Source organism: Heterodontus francisci, chromosome 38, assembly GCF_036365525.1.
Source record: "Heterodontus francisci isolate sHetFra1 chromosome 38, sHetFra1.hap1, whole genome shotgun sequence".
Taxonomy (NCBI): Eukaryota; Metazoa; Chordata; class Chondrichthyes; order Heterodontiformes; family Heterodontidae; genus Heterodontus; species Heterodontus francisci.
Genome location: NC_090408.1, coordinates 43,762,878 through 43,780,017, shown reverse-complemented (window position 1 = coordinate 43,780,017; position 17,140 = coordinate 43,762,878). Strand labels below are relative to the sequence as shown.

Genomic DNA, 17,140 nt, shown 5'->3' with positions numbered 1-17,140 from the left:
GCTTTTGCTGACAATGGGATTTGTGAGTTGTATGAAGCAGCGAATTCATTTTTTTATTTGAAATACAGCACTGAAACAGGCCCTTCGGCCCACTGAGTCTGTGCCAACCATCAACCACCCATTTATACTAATCCTGCATTAATCCCATATTCCTACCATATCCCCACCTTCCCTCAATTCCCCTACCACCTATCTATACTAGGGGCAATTTACAATGGCCAATTTACCTATCAACCTGCAAGTCTTTGGCTGTGGGAGGAAACCGGAGCACCTGGCAGAAACCCACGTGATCACAGGGAGAACTTGCAAGCTCTGCACAGGCAGTACCCAGAATCGAACCCAGGTCGCTGGAGCTGTGAGGCTGCGGTGCTAACCACTGTGCCACTGTGCCGTCCCCCTTATGTAGATGCCTGTTGTATACTGCCTTGGACTGGGACCCCTGTACACCAGCAACTCACTCTGGATTTACTGCTCTGGAGTCTGACGGTGCCCTTATTTTCTTTCTGTCTCTCAGTTGTGCTCATTGGCGACTCGGGTGTGGGAAAAAGTAATCTCTTATCACGCTTTACACGCAATGAGTTTAACCTGGAAAGCAAGAGCACAATTGGAGTGGAATTTGCGACCAGAAGTATCCAGGTGGATGGGAAGACTATTAAAGCACAGATCTGGGACACGGCTGGGCAGGAGCGATATCGAGCCATCACCTCTGCGTGAGTTTTACATTTACTAAAACAAAAGGTTGTCTGAGTGGCGTGCGTTTACATTTTTTTTCTCCTCTCTCTCCAGTGCCACACTCTGCATGTCGATACGGTGATACTGGGGGTTGTGGGGTAACAGGTAGAGTGGGGGGTTGTGGATTATGGCAGGCTGGGAGGGTGCTGTGGGGTATACCGATGAGGGGAAACCAGGTGGCCTTTTCTTGCATTGCTTGCTGGTTTACACAAGCTGACCTGCCGGCTTGACTCTGCATCAGCTTCAGTTTCTTGAGACTGAAACTCGATAGAAAAGAAGACCTGTCAGGGAGAAACCCTGGGCCCAAAAAAAGACGGTTGAACCCATTTAACATCCCCTTTTATGGTGTTGGTACAGACATGCACTTTATTCAAATTAAAAACAGCCAGCATTTTAAAAGGAATTCCAACCCTTTCTGGTGTAATTGTCTCATTTTAATCCATTAAGCTAGTTACGAATGTGTGTGAAGTGATGTTGAATTCTTTGTCTTGTGGTTAGATATTACCGAGGGGCAGTCGGTGCCCTGTTGGTTTATGATATCGCCAAACACCTTACCTACGAGAATGTGGAAAGGTGGTTAAAGGAGCTGAGGGATCACGCAGACAATAACATCGTCATCATGCTGGTAGGGAACAAGAGTGATCTGCGTCACCTCCGAGCTGTGCCTACAGATGAAGCAAAGGCCTTTGCAGGTTTGTGTTCTGGCTGTGTCTTAGGGCTATTCCTGTTTAATGCCCTGTTTTTGTAAACTGATGGCCAGAGGAATGATAAAGATCAGTAATGGATGTTCCTCCAACTCATGTCAATATTTGTGACTTTACATATTTAGTTTTCTGGTTAAGGGACATTGCACTTGAACTGAAAAATGTATGTGAAGGACTTTGCCAGAATTGCTCCCTAACATTTTATAGAAGTCTATATTTTTAAGATTTTGCAAAAAAATTCCATTTCCGTCCCCTCCTTCTCGTTGCTCGGCTGGAAGTACATGACTTGGATGAAACGTTATGGGCTGCACCATGCGCAGTGTTCCTGGGTCATTCTAGGGTGGCCTTGTCCTTGGCCTGGAAACAAGTCAGTCCATTGACCACAGCTGTGACATTGCACATGGGCTGTGAAGATCCAATGGAAGTGATCAGGTGAAACCAGGTTAGAAGGTGGGGAAAATTGAACCTGGTCTGTGAGACGGGGACTGAATTCCATCTGAAGATATAAATTCTGCCCTTTTTATATACTGCTTTGATTTTGAATTTGGGGAGTAAGTAGGGATGATTGGCACAATGGAGATTCTTGATGGGTACTTACACATTCTTCCCATCTTGTCTACCCCTAATAAATGCACCGAGCTTGGCTCAGTGATGGGGCACTCGTCTAAGTCAGGATGGGGCAGTCACAATCCATTGGTTTTGTTTCTGCAACTTCATCTAATCACTGATAAGCCAGTGATCTGACCGTCTACCTGGAGATGACAGGAGCTGGAGGAAAAAATAAAAGAATCTCATTTCTGTCCTGTGACTGACTTTATAAAAAAAAAATCTGACAGTGTTTTTTTGTTCCAGAAAAGAATGGATTGTCATTTATTGAAACTTCAGCTTTAGATTCGACAAATGTCGAGACTGCATTCCAGACCATCCTCACGGGTATGTGGATCTGCTTCAGAGATTGATTTTGAATCTGGACTAATCTGATCATTATTTTGTATTAAAAAATCTTCCATGTAGAATGCCTCTCTGACCTGATGTTTAAAAGTAGGGCTGCGTCTGATAAACTAGGTTACTTGGAGTCATGGTCATTTACAGCCCAGAAGAAGGCCATTTGGCCTATTGAGACCATGCAGACTCTCCACAGAGCTTTGCAGTCAGTCCCACTCCCTCGCTTGATTCCCATGACCCTGCAAGTATATTTCCCTCAAGTGGCCATTCAACTTCCTCTTGAAGTCATTGTCTCCACTTTCACTACTCTCGCGGGCAGTAAGTTCCAGGTCATTACCACCCACTGCAATAAAAAAAAAGTTCTTCCTTATCTTCCCCCACATCTCTTACCCAAAACAGTCAATGTGTGTCCCCTAGTCCTTGTACCATTATTTAATGGGAAGTTTTTCCTTGTGTAACTTATCTAAGTGTGTTAGTATGCAGGTACAGCAAGTAATTAGGAAAGCTAACGGAATGTTATCATTTATCACTAGGGGAACTGAATACAAAAGTAGGGAGGCTATGCTTCATCTATACAGGGCATTGGTGAGATCACATCTGGAGTACTGTGTATAGTACTAGTCTCCTTATTTAAGGAAGGATGCGTTGGAGGCAGTACAGAGAAGGTTTACTACACTAATACCTGGAATGGGTGGCCTGTCTTATGAGGAAAGATTGGACAGGGTAGGCTTGTATCTGCTGGAATTTAGAAGAGTAAGAGGCGACTTGATTGAAACATATAAGATCCTGAGGGGTCTTGACAGGGTGGATGTGGAAAGGATGTTTCCCCTTGTGGGAGAATGTAGAACTAGGGATCACTTTTAAAAATGAGGGGTCGCCCACTTAAGACCGAGATGAGGAGAAATTTTTCTCTGAGGGTCATGAGTCTTTGGAATTCTCTTCGTCAAAAGGCAGTGGAAGCAGAGTCTTTGAATATTTTTAAGGCAGAGGTAGATAGATTCTTGATAAGCAAGGGGGTGAAAGGTTATCGGGGGTAGGTGGAAATGTGGAGTAATCAGTTCAGCCATGAACTTGAATGGCAGAGCAGGCTTGAAGGGCCAAGTGGCCTACTCTTGCTCCTAGTTCGTATGTACACTTCTATTAAATCTCCCCTCAGTCTTCTTTGTTCTAAGAGAACAAACCCAGCTTTTCCAATCTAAACTTCTAACTAAAATCCTCCATCCCTGGAACCGTTCTGGTAAATCTCCTCTACGCCCTGTCAAGGACCCTTGCATCCTTTCTGAAGTGTAGTGACCAGAACTGGAAGCAATACTCCAGTTGGGACCTAACCAGAGCTGTATAAAGGTTTAGCATAACCTCCCTACTTTTATGTTAATAATCAGTTAAGTTATGCAATTATATGTAGATAAGACTGTTCCATTTTCCACCACAGAAAGAAGTGCCATGTGCCTCTTGTGGAGGTGTCATGGGTTGAGCATCTCTGGGCTTCTTATTTTGAGTGTGTCATCAGTTTTTGCAATTCCAAAGTATGATTGCTGGGTGAGATCAGCTGAGAGTCTGGCTGCTCTGTACAGCTTTTTGTTGATCTTCAGCTCAGACTTGAAGAAAACAAGAAATCCCCAAATTGGTCAGTCTCCAATCAAGAGGGATTCTTAAGGGGATGATGATTTAAAATCTTAGAGTTAATTTTTATGCACATCAAACTGGGATGTTGATGGCAACGAATGAAACTCTGCCCTCAGACAGCTGGTGTTCCCAACACTACTCCCAGCTCGGGCATAACTCAGACTAGATATGAAGACCCTTTTACTCTGCCTCAGTAACATGCCTTAACATCACTGCTGCACCAGGAGAATATTAACATGTGCAAATCAGCCAGCAACTTGTGGTAAGGACGAGAGACGCCGTCAATTGTGAACAGCCAAAAGTTGCTGGACAGTTTGTGCTGCTCCTAGTGAGCTTCACAAAAATGGCATCTTGCCCTCGTTCTCCCTGTGATTTTTCGTGAAGTTACTGCATTTGTGTATTAATTACCCATTTAACTTGCTATAGAAAGTTAACTCTCGTGATTAATGGCATAAGTAACCTTTTGACAGTGTGATAGATGTTGATGACTGCCAATCAACTTCTCTCGCCCAGAAAGTGAACAAATAAGTGTGGAGTCCCATTCCTTCTGGTAGAGAATTGTTGGCGATTTTAAAAAAATTAAACATTGTTTCTTTCCCTTTCTTTCTTTCCCCCTCATTATTTCTTTCTGTACCTGAATTGACTAATTTACCCTCCTTCTCAGTCTTTCCTCTTTCTTTCTCAATCCATAAATCTCATTGGTTAAGGAGATAGACTGTTGCCCTCGTCATGCTGTATCAGCACTCACTTCCAGATACAGAACAGAAGGGTTTGAGCTGAAATCTACCTAACTATGCACATTGTGAGAGCCCTGCTCCTGCAGATTCCTGTCCAATAAACTCCTGATGGGTTTTTTTTTAAGCTTCTTGAGGAGTTGAGGATATTAATGGAAGGGCAGGTGGAAAGTGCAAAATGCAGTCCTGTTTTCAGTGATATAATGCTGTTGAAATTTTCATGAGTCAATGTGTGGATCACTAAGCATAAACTTTGCTTGTCTTCCAATTAAACCCCTACTGAGCCAAACAATTACCATGTCCTATTGTACCAGAAGAAAGCTGAAAATCCCAATTATTCTTAGTGACAGACATTCTTTTTACTGGCAAGTCCTGGTTGTTTTTTTTTATTCATTTGTGGGATGTGGGTGTCGCTGGCTAGGCCAGCATTTATTGCCCATCCCACATTGCCCTTGAGAAGGTGGTGGTGAACTGCCTTTTTGAACCGCTGCAGTCCTTGGGGTGCTGTTAGGAAGGGAGTTCCAGGATTTTGACCCAGCGACAGTGAAGGAACAGCAATATAGTTCCAAGTCAGGGTAGCGTTTGGCTTGGAGGGAAATTTACAGGTGGTGGTCCCATGCATCTGCTGTCCTTGTCCCTCTAGGTGGTAGAGGTCGCGGGTTTGGAAGGTGCTGTCGAAGGAGCCTTAGTGAGTTGCTGCAGTGCATCCTGTAGATGGTACACACTGCTGCCACTGTGCGTCAGTGGTGAAGGGAGTGAATGTTCAAGGTGGTGGGTGGGGTGCTGATCAAGCGGGCGGCTTTGTCCTGGATGGTGTCGAGCTTCTTGAGTGTTGGAGTTGCACCCGTCCAGGCAAGTGGAGAGTATTCCATCACACTCCTGACTTGTGCCTTGTAGATGGTGGACAGACATTGGGGTGACAGGAAGTGAGTTACTCGCCGCAGAATTCCCAGCCTCTGACCTGTTCTTGTCGCCACAGTACTTACATGATTGGTGCAGTTCAGATTCTGGTCAATGATAGTGGGGGATTCAGCGATTGTAATGCCATTGAACGTCAACGGGAGATGCCAGTGTTGTAGCTGTACTGGAACAGCTTGGCTAGGGGTGAGGAACAAGTGTCTTCAGTACTATTTCTGGAATGTTGTCTGGGCCCATAGCCTTTGCAGTATCCAGTGCCTTCAGCCATGTATGGAAATTTCTATTCTTATGTCCTGGAGTCTAACCTCCTGCTTTTATCATATCTATAATGCACATCTCTTTTGGAGTGTTGAGAATTGTTATGTGGTTGTCACTCAGCAGTGTTGTTCCCCAGCAACTCTGTTACAGAGCAGTCAAGTGTGATTCCTGTTGTCAGTGTTTGTGGTCGAGCTCCTCGCGATAAATTAGCACAGCCACCTCCTTCAGTAAATATTTCTCAGGAGTGGATGAAGTAGCATTCCATGGCCTGACTAGCTTGTTTTGCATTCATCACTTCACCTTTTAATGCTCAACATCAGTGACCTAAAATGTTACTTAAGCTGTAAAGAGTGAGGTGGATGGGATGTTATTGTAGCAAGTGGCAATGCACCAGAATGCATGTAGTAAACTCCATTAGTTATTCCTGGCAGAATGAGGGTCATGATCTCTTGGGTCTGCAGTTGGAATGTGATCCTACTCTTCCTTCTTGCCTCTTAGTGACCAGTGCAGGAACTGCATGTCAAAGCTGCATTTGAGGCCAGTAAGCTACAGAATAAAGAGAAAAATAAAGGATTTATGTATTTTTAAAAATTCCATCTTTCCACTAGCCCACCTGGCCAAACATCTGGTGATGTTCCCCTTGCCCGAACTCACATCTTTCTTTAGTTTCTCTCATCTCTCGTGTCCTCTCTGAGCTCATCTTGTCCATGAAATGCACATCCCTGTTCCCTTAATGCTATTCCCACCAAACTGATCACCCAACTTCCCCTCATGCTCCCCATATTAGCCGATATTGTAAGCGGTTTTCCCCCTTAGGGTGTTGTTCCTCTCTCCTTTAAATTTGCCACCATCACCCCTTTCTCAAAACAACCCTTGACTCCACCGCCCTTGCAAACTAACCGTCCCATCTCCAGCCTCCCTTTCCACTCAAGTTCGTGGAATGTCTCCTCCCAAATCTCTTCCCATCTTTCCTGGAATTCCATGTTTGAATCCCTCCAATCAGGTTTCTGCCCCTGCCACAGTACTGAAAAAGCTCTTCGGATGTCATTTATAACTTTGCTATGTGACTGGGACAAAGGTAAACTTCTCCCCCTCGTCCTTCTCGACCTGTCTGCAGCCTTTGACATGGTTGACCACACCATCCTCCTCAAATGCCTCTCCACTGTCATCTAACTGGGTGGAACTGCTCTTACCTGATTCCATTCTTATTTATGTAACCATAGCCAGAGAATCACTTTCAATGGCTTCTCTTCCTAGTCCCGCACCATTACCTCTCATCCCCCAAGGATCTATCCTTGGCCCCCTCCTATTTTTCGTCTATGTACTGCCCCTCAGTGACTTCATCTGAAAGCAGTTAGTTTTCACACATGCTGATGACACTCAGCTCTACCTCATCGTCACTTCTCTCGACTCTGCCACTGTTGCTAAATTATGAGACTGCTTATTTGACATGCAGTACTTGAGCAGAAATTTCCTGCAATTAAATATTGGGAAGACTGAAGCAATTGTTTTTGGTCCTTGCTCCCAATTCCATTCCCTAGCTACCGACTCCATTCCTCTCCCTGGCAACAGTCTGAGATTAAGCCAGTCCGTTCGCAACCTTGGTGTCATATTTAACCCTGAGATGAGCTTCCGACCTCATTTGTGCCATCACTAAGACTGCCTAGTTTCACCTCCATAACATCGTTTGACTTAGCCCCCATCTCAGCTCATCTGCTGAAACCTTCATTCATACCATCATTACCTCTAGACTTGACTATTCCAATGCACTCCTTCCTGGCTGGTCTCCCACACTGTACTCTTCAAAAGTCATCTAAGTCTCTGTTGTCCATGTCTTATATTGTACCAAGTACCGTTCCCCTATCGCCCCTGTGCTCACAGACCTACATTGGCTCCTGGTCAAATGTCTTAATTTTAAAATTCTCATCCTTGTTTTTAAATCCCTCCATGGCCTTGCCCCTCCCTAACACTGTCATCTCTTCCAGCTCCATAACCCTCTGCACTCTAATTCTGGCCTGTGCATCCCTGATTTAATCGTTACACCTTGGTGGCCATGTCTTCAATTGCCTAGGCACCAAACTTTGGCATACTCTTCCTACACTTCTTCCCCCCCCCCCCCCACCCCCCCTTTCTTCCTTTAGGACACTCCTTAAAACCTACCTCTTTGACCAAGCTTTTGGTCATCTGACCTAATATCTCCTTTTGTTGCTCAGGGTTGTATTTTGTTTTATAATTCTCCTGTAAAGTGCCTTGGGGCATTTCATTATGTTAAAGGTGCTATATAAATATAAGTTGTTCTCCCCCCTGTGTTTGCATTGTGGAAAACTCTGCTGTTTGAGATTCTAAAGGATTTCCTATTCCAATTTACTGCATTAGGATCTGATTCTCCCAATGCTAAATTTTATATAAATCTGTGGAAACTACTGCTGCATTATGTATTTTCAGATGTCATACTTGCATTTTTAAAGTATGTTTAAATTGATGATACTTGGGATAATCTGTAATCTCTGATGTTCTGAGCTGCAATATTTAAATATACTGGGACATCCTCCAAACCTGAATTGTTGACATTGCAAAACTAATTTACATTTGGTATAATCTGTGTAAATTTACACAAGAATAGACTCTGAATTAGGGCCAGAACCATTAGATGGAGGCTTCAGTTATGAAAAGATTGTAATAAAATGTTTTGTTTCCCTCCTAGAAATTTATCGTATTGTGTCTCAGAAGCAAATGTCAGACAGGCGTGAAAATGACATGTCACCGAGTAACAATGTGGTCCCCATTCACATGCCTCCAACTACTGAAAACAAACCAAAGATGCAATGCTGTCAAAATATCTGAGATACAGTAGTCGCTTTCCATTCCGAGCCTCCATATACTGTACCTGTGTAGTGCTTACAGTTTATTCCTTTGGTTTTTGTAATTCAAAATTTGCTGATTAATGTGGCAATTATCTTAAACTTGTTACTGTCTTTATAAACAAATTCTGACATGTTAAATTGATGTCAGCTATGGAGCATTTTTATATATAATATATATATATTCACAGGTAGTGTAAAATGGTTTAAAAATAAAACCATTTTGTAAATGAAGTTATCATGTAAAGTAATGCTATTTCTAAGTGGTAGCAATAGGGCAGATGGAATGCAACACTCATGAGCCTTACTGTTGGTGTTTTAAGAGATGGAAATGCTTGTTCAGATCTGGAATGCTCATGAAGTGTGAACAACACAGATGGCATTTCTTTAGTCAGCTCATCACTAATTTGCCCCTCTCTCCCTCCCTCTCCCTCTCTGTCATGGTTTCTGGTATTACATGTAATTGTTTTGTAAATGATTCATATTTTATGCATGTGCTATGTCTCTTTTTTTCAAATTTTTAGGTTATAATGGTTTAAAATATACTCTGTGTACTTGAATCTTAATTAAAATGAAATGGAAGGGGATTTACTTGGTTTATTTCAATGCAAAGTTATGCTTCTATTTACGGGATGCAGACTGCAGATCAGAGCCATATAACTGGAATGTCCCATTGTTGGAATCTAGTTCAGACTGATGTTTTGACTGTCTACTTCAGTAAATGGGTTCTACAAGAAAAAAGTACATTTCAGATCATTTGGGTACTTTGGGTTTAAGTTGAGAGCATTGTCCCAGCTCTAAGGGAGGTAAGGGCACAGAAAGCACTTTGGGTGGGGAGTTCAGTATGTGGTTTAGTACCACTGCTGGCTGATTGCTGAAGGACATAACTACCAGACTGGGCCTGCATTGGGTAACCAATGCGAAATAGTAATCTGCCTTATTCACCGTCCTCACTAACTTACCTGTATATTCATGATGGCAGTGGTCGGTCTGATCACTTTGCAGTCCTTGTGAAGATAGTCTCTTCCACTATGTGGTTGTTCTCTGTCATGTAGTGTGACAGAGACTGAGAGGACAGTTCTATCAACCTATATTTTTTTAAAATAGGGAATGTAGAAGGGAATGCCAGCACCAGGCATACCTCAATGAAGTATCAACTTCTTGGAGCTGCTCCACATGGCTAGCTGCCTGCTAAACAGCAAAATCAGCAGCTGATCCCACAGCTAATGGAACAGAGCTAAGCTCTGTGGCCCTACCACAGCCATAGAAACATAGAAAATAGGAGCAGGAGTAGGCCATTCAGCCCTTCGAGCCTGCTCCGCCATTCATTATGATTGTGGCTGATCATTCAATTCAGTAGCCTGTTCCGGCTTTCGCCCCATACCCTTTGATCCCTTTAGACCCAAGAGCTATATCTAACTCCTTTTTGAAAACATACAATGTTTTGGCCTCAACTGCTTTCTGTGGTAGTGAATTCCATAGACTCACCACTCTCTTGGTGAAGAAATTTTTCCTCATCTCAGTTTTGAAAGGTTTACCCCGTATCCTTAGACAATGACCCCTGGTTCTGGACTCCCCCACCATCGGGAACCAGTTGAGATTGGTGGACAATATGGCAACTATCAGGAGGTGGCTACATGAACATATTCCATCCCTTGCACTGTCTCCCTTCATCTTGAGTACAGTCACAAAGAAAAAATAGTAAAGTTATTGCAAAAAGACAAAAAATAAAATTTAGTGAAAGTAACATTTATTACTTTTCACAAAATATGACAACTCTGAGCAACCTTATAACAATTCAATTCTTGAGTATTGTGTGTGGTCTTCAAAGCATGATCTATACTATGGAACTATCACTACTGACGGCCTACATGTTCCTTTTTACAGCAATGTATTTACACCCTTCAGTGAAATATTGTGAAGCATTTGGTTGTATGCTATAGTTCAAGCCCCCATCCTAAAGGGTAGGCTGTTAAAAGCAATCAAATTTATAGACTGTCTTTTTACACTTCTATACAGTAGAATTCCTATGTTACAATAATCACTGCTGGTCTCTGTAAAGTTACTGATCTTTAAGAATTCAATTAGCCTAGAAGTGACTTTCTGCTCAACTTGTATTAAGCTGAATAACAGTATAAGAGTATTGACCCTGTATTTCTGGACTCCCCACACTGCCCCCCTCCCCCCCAGCTTTCTGCCATTATCATTGCTGCACTATCGCTGCATCTGATCTATTTCCAATTGTAATGTTGTCTTACCTCATCCTATGTTTATATTTTTTCTGGATTTTTTTTTTTACCTTTTTCTAAGTGAAAAGTTAATTCACAATTTTTACATGCAGCTAATTGGTAACTTTTAAAACATTTTTCTCAGCCTGAATTTTTCTCTCCTAATTCTGGCCTCGTGAGCATTCCCAATTTTAATCGCTTCTCCATTGGTGGCTACACCTTCAGTTGCCTCAGCACCAGGCTCTGGAATTCCCTCCTTAAACCTCTGTCTTTCTACCTTGCTTTCCTTCTTTGAAGACAATCATTAAAACCTAACTCTTTGACCAAGCTTTTGATCGCTTGCCTTATGTAGCTCAGTGTCATATTTTGTTTTTTGATGCTCTTTTGAAGCACCTTTGGACATTTTATTACATTAAAGGTGTAAGTAAATTATTAAATGAGATGTAACAGTAAATGAAATATTCCAATGGTGGGTAGGTCATTATAAACAATATTGTTCCACATTCCAGCACTGACATAACTGGGTTAACATTTAATGGGCATGTTTTAATTACTGTAAATCACACAATATAAACATTCTAATAAATAGGGAAATGTGGAATACAGAACTTGTATATGGTGTTTCACTAGCAAATACTGAAATTAAATGCCCTTTAAATCACATTATGCAATGCTGTATTAATTTGTAGTTTATTGTACAGATAAATAGCACACAGCCAGCCGATAGCAAAATAAATCACTGACCCCAGAATGAATAAAAACACTAACTTCATATGTATATTGTGAATGAAATAGGAAGGAAGTACATTTTAAGGATCTTGAAACCTGCTACTACCTCAGTGCAGCTTGTAACTTGTACAAACTTAATTGGACAGTATGATTTATCAGGTTTTCCTCTTTGATTGAATATATTCTGGATCTCACACTCGCTATGGAATATCCTTTAGTAGTTATAGTCATCCAAATAAGAAATACTTCCAATGTTGGTACACTATGTTACATGATTTAACCTAAATGATACAGTATTTGTCAGGATTCATCTTTAGGTCACTTTTGATGCAAAATTATTTCATTAGGGCTTTGACATCAATGCTACGTGAGCTTTCAACCTTTTCATTCAGCCTGGACAATAATTGCCTCACCTACAAATGCAATTCAGCTCAGGAACAATTCTTGAAATTTCATGTGGTAAACATGATACAGCAACATCCACATTGCTTACTCTTCAGTATCCTAATAAATAATTTGATCTCCAATGCTTCATACTGCAATGGAGAATCCTACCAATCTTCTATATACTACCTCTGTTGGGTTTAAAATGCCTACTAGCGTGGTCAATGAAACTCTGGCCACACGTCACTAATTCTCTTAAATAATGGCTCTATTTCAATAAGTCATCAGCATTAAGTGGCAATAATGATTAAAGTTAAGAAATGTTTGCCAGATTTAGTTTGTGTTCTTCTCCCCAGTGATGAAATTGTACTTTTGATGTGGCACTTTGCTGCCTGGTTTAATCATTTCCCTGACAACTCTCAGTTACAGTTAGTCAACTAATCAATAGTTGGTCTAATCTAGCCAAGAGTTGAACTAAGTAGTGCAGACAAACTTTTTTTCTAGAAAAAGAATCCATTTCCAAGTCTGGAATTGAGTGACCTTGCTTCAATTTCATGATGTGAAAGTACTTGTTTTTTTTTAAATATCATGCAGCAATGGAAAGTCACATAACGGAGGCTGACAGATTGCCTGTATGTAATGTTCATGATTAGAAGTTATTTTCAAGTCATCTTTGAGTTTCAGCATATTTTAGGGCAAAAAGTTTGTCTTCCCTGCCACCATTTCTTAGAAGCAACAGATTCCGAAGCAGTATGCGAGTTGACCCAAAGTTATGCTTTGATTGGCTTGTTATGCTGTTTGTCACCTGGTACATGTGTTGGGCTGTGCCTCACAGGTAGTAAATCATAGTGACTTGGAATGTGGCTGTTCTTAGGAAGGTCATATGGATTCTGGCTGCAGCTTGGGGTGATTCCCTGACCTCCATGGAGTACACTGACTGTTGGCTCTAGAAACAAGAAAATAAAACACTTGTTAGATTCACTGAACTCAAATAAAACTGACTTCCTTTTGGTCTTTGGAAACTCCAAAACCATGAGTACCTGCTAAGTGAGAATAACAGACTTGATTTTCTCTCCACATCTAGATTCATTCTACTCATTTGCTAGCATACAGGTACAAGAAAAGGCTGCTTGCTCTCTCCAATTTATCTACCCTCACATAGTTGCCATTTATCTCAAATAGTCATTGCATTAGATTAGGTTGAAGAGACTGCCCTTGCCTGAATAGTCGCAAATCCAGTAACAAACGACTATTCAAATTGAATTTTTGCTTGTCTGGATTACCATAATCATTTGACTCAGTAACAGGTCTTAAACCAGGCAAAGAAGCAATGAAGCCGTTTTGCTCAACAGTCTGCAGTACCTACTCAGCTCTCTGAGTTAGCTGCTGGGATTTGCTGAAGAGCACAGGTGTGATGGCTTAGAGTTTCTGCTGTATCTGAGTAACAGGATTAATCAGTCACATACATTTAATATTAGAAAACACACAATGAACAAACCCTGAGATTGGGGTGAAAATTGGCAAACAGAAAACAGACCAAGACTTAGCACATTGAGCCTCGTTCCCTAACGTTTACAACTGGGACAGGATCAGAAAAGTTGGTCCTAGGGTCTGTCAGACACTAAGTCCTGATTTTGCAGGTCTCCTGATCTAAAGCTAAATATCAGCTATAATGAAGATAAAATCTACCAGAAATGAGACAATCGAGTAACTAATTCCGCTGCTAGGTTAAGCAGTTTGAGTCTGCAAAAATCCATTAAAAACATTTTAACTGCTTCAAAACAAAGCCCTGAATCGCATGAAAATTTACATGAATCAAGAGTGCCGGATAATGGGAGTGAAGGCAGTGGTGATGTGGGGATAGCAGGAACGTGGAGTCAGTGGGAGTGTGAATAATTAATGTCCAATTGTAATATAACTCTTTCTAAAGTTAAAACTTGAAGTATTTTGATAAGAATCCTGACTGATTTTAGAAGGTTTTCAAATATTTATGTATCTTCCAGAAAATCACTTGCCAACTTCGTAGATGTTTTTGTTTGTGGAGGTCTCGCTCTCCGTGTAGGGGGGTTCCCTGTGAACAGGGGACTTCATCTCTACGTAGCTGCTTTCAGAATGTTTGCAGGATAACACTGGCGGGTCTTTAATGGTAGCGTACGGGTTCTCACTGCTGTTTAACGAACATGTGCTGGAACTGCATACTGAACCTTTTACATAATCTGACCAAAAAAACAAAAAAAAAACAAATTAGAGATGCCATTTGCTTTCTGTAAAAGGGACATCCCAGTCCAGTGTCACGGGAGTGTTGTGACACCTCAGGGCTCCTTCGATACGTCATGCAGTTTCCATTTTAGAAAAGGATATTATTCCCAGAAGTATATTCATTCTGCAAGAATTTTGTATCAGTATAATAGGCTGTGCTGTGGGACACGTGACGTCCCTTCTACTGTACAGAGAATACAAACCACTTTTGCTGTGACACAGACCCAACTGTAACACTCTCGAACATTACCTGCCCACCCTCACCTCTCTCCCTGGCTGACTACAGTTATAGAGGCCCTGGAATACTGAGCTTCCTTAAAAGCATCTCCAAATTAAGACAAAAATTAAAATTTTCTTAGATCATGCTAAATTCATTGCAGTTCTAGGATGCAGAGACTCATAACTAAGCTGTGATTTCTACTGATTGTTAAGCGTCAGCCACACTGATATGCACAGGTGTGTTGCGGGGACCTTCAATAATACTAAAAGCAGCCTTGCCCAGAATAAACTTCCCTTTTTAGAGCATGTCCTCCCGCTGTAAATTTAACATAGCTCAAACACATCTTATCAAGGCCTTGTCCTACTGTATTACAAAAGGATTTAGTTTAGGAATAATTTCCTCCTTAACGCTGAGTTTCCTTGCACTCCCCAGCATGACCAGGGCTCTGCCGATAGTGTGAGTGAAACTGCTAATAGACTTTCCATTCCCACTTGCAATGGGAGAGTCTCCCAAAGCAGGGTCATTCTACAGATGTTAGATCACTAATTAAACATGCCCCTTCCCTAGGACACTGCCCAGTCAGCAGACTTATCAATTATTTCCTTAATAATTACAATCTCTGAGGTTTATGCAAGTACTGAATACATAGACATCCACAAAGCAGATGATTGTTAGTCCAGGAAGGTCCAAGTTACCAATCTGATGGGTCATTTGTCTGAACTCCTTTATGTGCAAAACACATCACAGTTGAATAAACACATGTTTGGCAACAGTAATAGAAAGTTTTTTTCTACAAAGAAATTTGAATCAGTATCCTTTCTGGAAAGTTCTATTGCAGTTCCCACATGGAAACGCCTCACTGATATAACTCTGAAAATGCAGATTAACTGAAAGTGATATTTACTTGTATAAATTTTGAGCAGAAAAAACAATGAACAGAACCTGAAAAGAGAGAGAAACCCCCAATTCCTGTCCCCACCCTAGCTCTCCCTTTGCTGCTAATTGTGACAAGGACCGGAGATTAGCTCCAGGCTCCAGAATTGGCTGAAGGAGGAACAAAATGCATTGCAAACCTAAGAGAGAGGAAAGTTTGGTTAATGGTAGAGTTTTAAAAAATCACACAATATCTTATGTTATAAAGCTTTAGTCTGCTCCAGTGATGGGATTTTAGCCAGTTATATGCATCCTGTTTTAGTTTCAGGTCCATGAGTTGGCTCCCACTGTTTTCATTAGTAAAATCTGGCTCCCTTATCCCATTCACAGGTTCATAAATCTCATTTTTTGTGAAGCTAGGAGACTGCTGCTGGATGATGAGGATGAACTTTGCAATGTAAATGCCAAGAGCTGACTCAAAGAATCCAAAGTGAACCAGCTCCAGCGCCTTTTCTCTCCAGTTCCCAACACATGTTCCTCCACCTCTGAAGGCTGAGTCTCACTGGATATGGTTCCAAAGGCTGCAAATCCCTCCTGTACTTCACCTGACCCAATTTGGTATGGGTGACCCTGGATAGTGAGTGCTGACAAGCTGTTCATCTGTGGCGAGCATCACAGCTGATCCAGACCCTGTCCTCAGTTGGTTTATCTGAGGATTTTACAGCAGGGATCAGAGGACAGTGATCAGCAGCAGAGCCCAGCCCACAATGACAGAGACCAGTTGTAACACTTACACTTTTGCACTGACACCCCTCCCCCCATATGCTCAGATCAACAACAGCTAAGGTCAAAGCTGGGCTCATCCGTTGCAGCCCAAAGTGAAAACATTATCACACTCACCTGTACCACAAAATGAAAGGAAAAACTGCAAACAGTGGAAAACTGAAATAAAAACAGAAAATGATGGCAAGAACAATTGGACATGTACTTGAATTAATTTCCAGGACCATGCGGAAAAAGCTGGGTTGTGGGACAACATTGGATAGCTCTTTCAAAGAGCCAGCACAGGCACAAAGGGCTGAATGGACTCCTTCTGTGCTGTAAGATTCTATGATTGCAATAACACAGCAAGACAGGCAACATCTGTAAAGAGCAAATATGAGTTATGGCATTTCATGTGTGTAACCCTTCATCAGAACACACCAAAGAAGGTACAATCCAAAACATATCATGACCTGCATGGTTCTACATTACAGTAACCCAGTAAAAGGAGATGCCACGGCAGGAGTCTGCAATTGGAAAATTTACTCTACAAGATAGGACTGGTTTACAGTGTACAATTTGGAGAGCCAGCATGGACTTGATGGGCTGAATGGCTTCCTTCTGTGCTGTAAATGACTCTATGTTACAAGGATACAGTGTAGGAGTTGGGTTTGGAGGTGAGGATTAGATGAGTAACTTGTTGATGAGTTATTTGACATTTATACTGCCCTGATCAGCAGAAGGGAAGAGACCAGAAATCACTGCTAATGGTGAAGACTGAAATCACCAAGTGTGATTTTGGCAGACAGGAAGTTGGACTTAATAGATTTTATTTTATTTGACAAAATTCTCAAAGGTTTTGGAGAGTTATCAAGGTTTGGAGAGGGATAAAGGCAGTAGTGAACTT

General features: G+C 41.7%; 2 protein-coding genes across 14 annotated transcripts in view; one reads left to right on the top strand and one right to left on the bottom strand.

Moving 5' to 3' along the window:
- rab11a (RAB11a, member RAS oncogene family) overlaps positions 1-9,365 on the top strand; it is a 42,579-nt gene extending 33,214 nt beyond the window's left edge. The window contains exons 2-5 of the mRNA XM_068018366.1: positions 515-710; positions 1,231-1,424; positions 2,289-2,369; positions 8,622-9,365. Coding sequence (XP_067874467.1) covers positions 515-710; positions 1,231-1,424; positions 2,289-2,369; positions 8,622-8,761 — 611 coding nt within the window. The 3' untranslated portion in view covers positions 8,762-9,365. The remainder of the gene's footprint in view (positions 1-514; positions 711-1,230; positions 1,425-2,288; positions 2,370-8,621) is intronic.
- Positions 9,366-11,680: 2,315 nt separating this feature from the next.
- megf11 (multiple EGF-like-domains 11) overlaps positions 11,681-17,140 on the bottom strand; it is a 568,089-nt gene continuing 562,629 nt past the window's right edge. For all 13 annotated transcript variants that reach the window (XM_068018269.1, XM_068018268.1, XM_068018258.1 and 10 more), the window contains 2 exons: positions 14,135-14,335; positions 11,681-13,065 (listed from right to left, as the gene is read on the bottom strand). In XM_068018269.1, the coding sequence (XP_067874370.1) occupies positions 12,890-13,065; positions 14,135-14,335 (377 nt within the window). In that variant the 3' untranslated portion in view covers positions 11,681-12,889. The remainder of the gene's footprint in view (positions 13,066-14,134; positions 14,336-17,140) is intronic.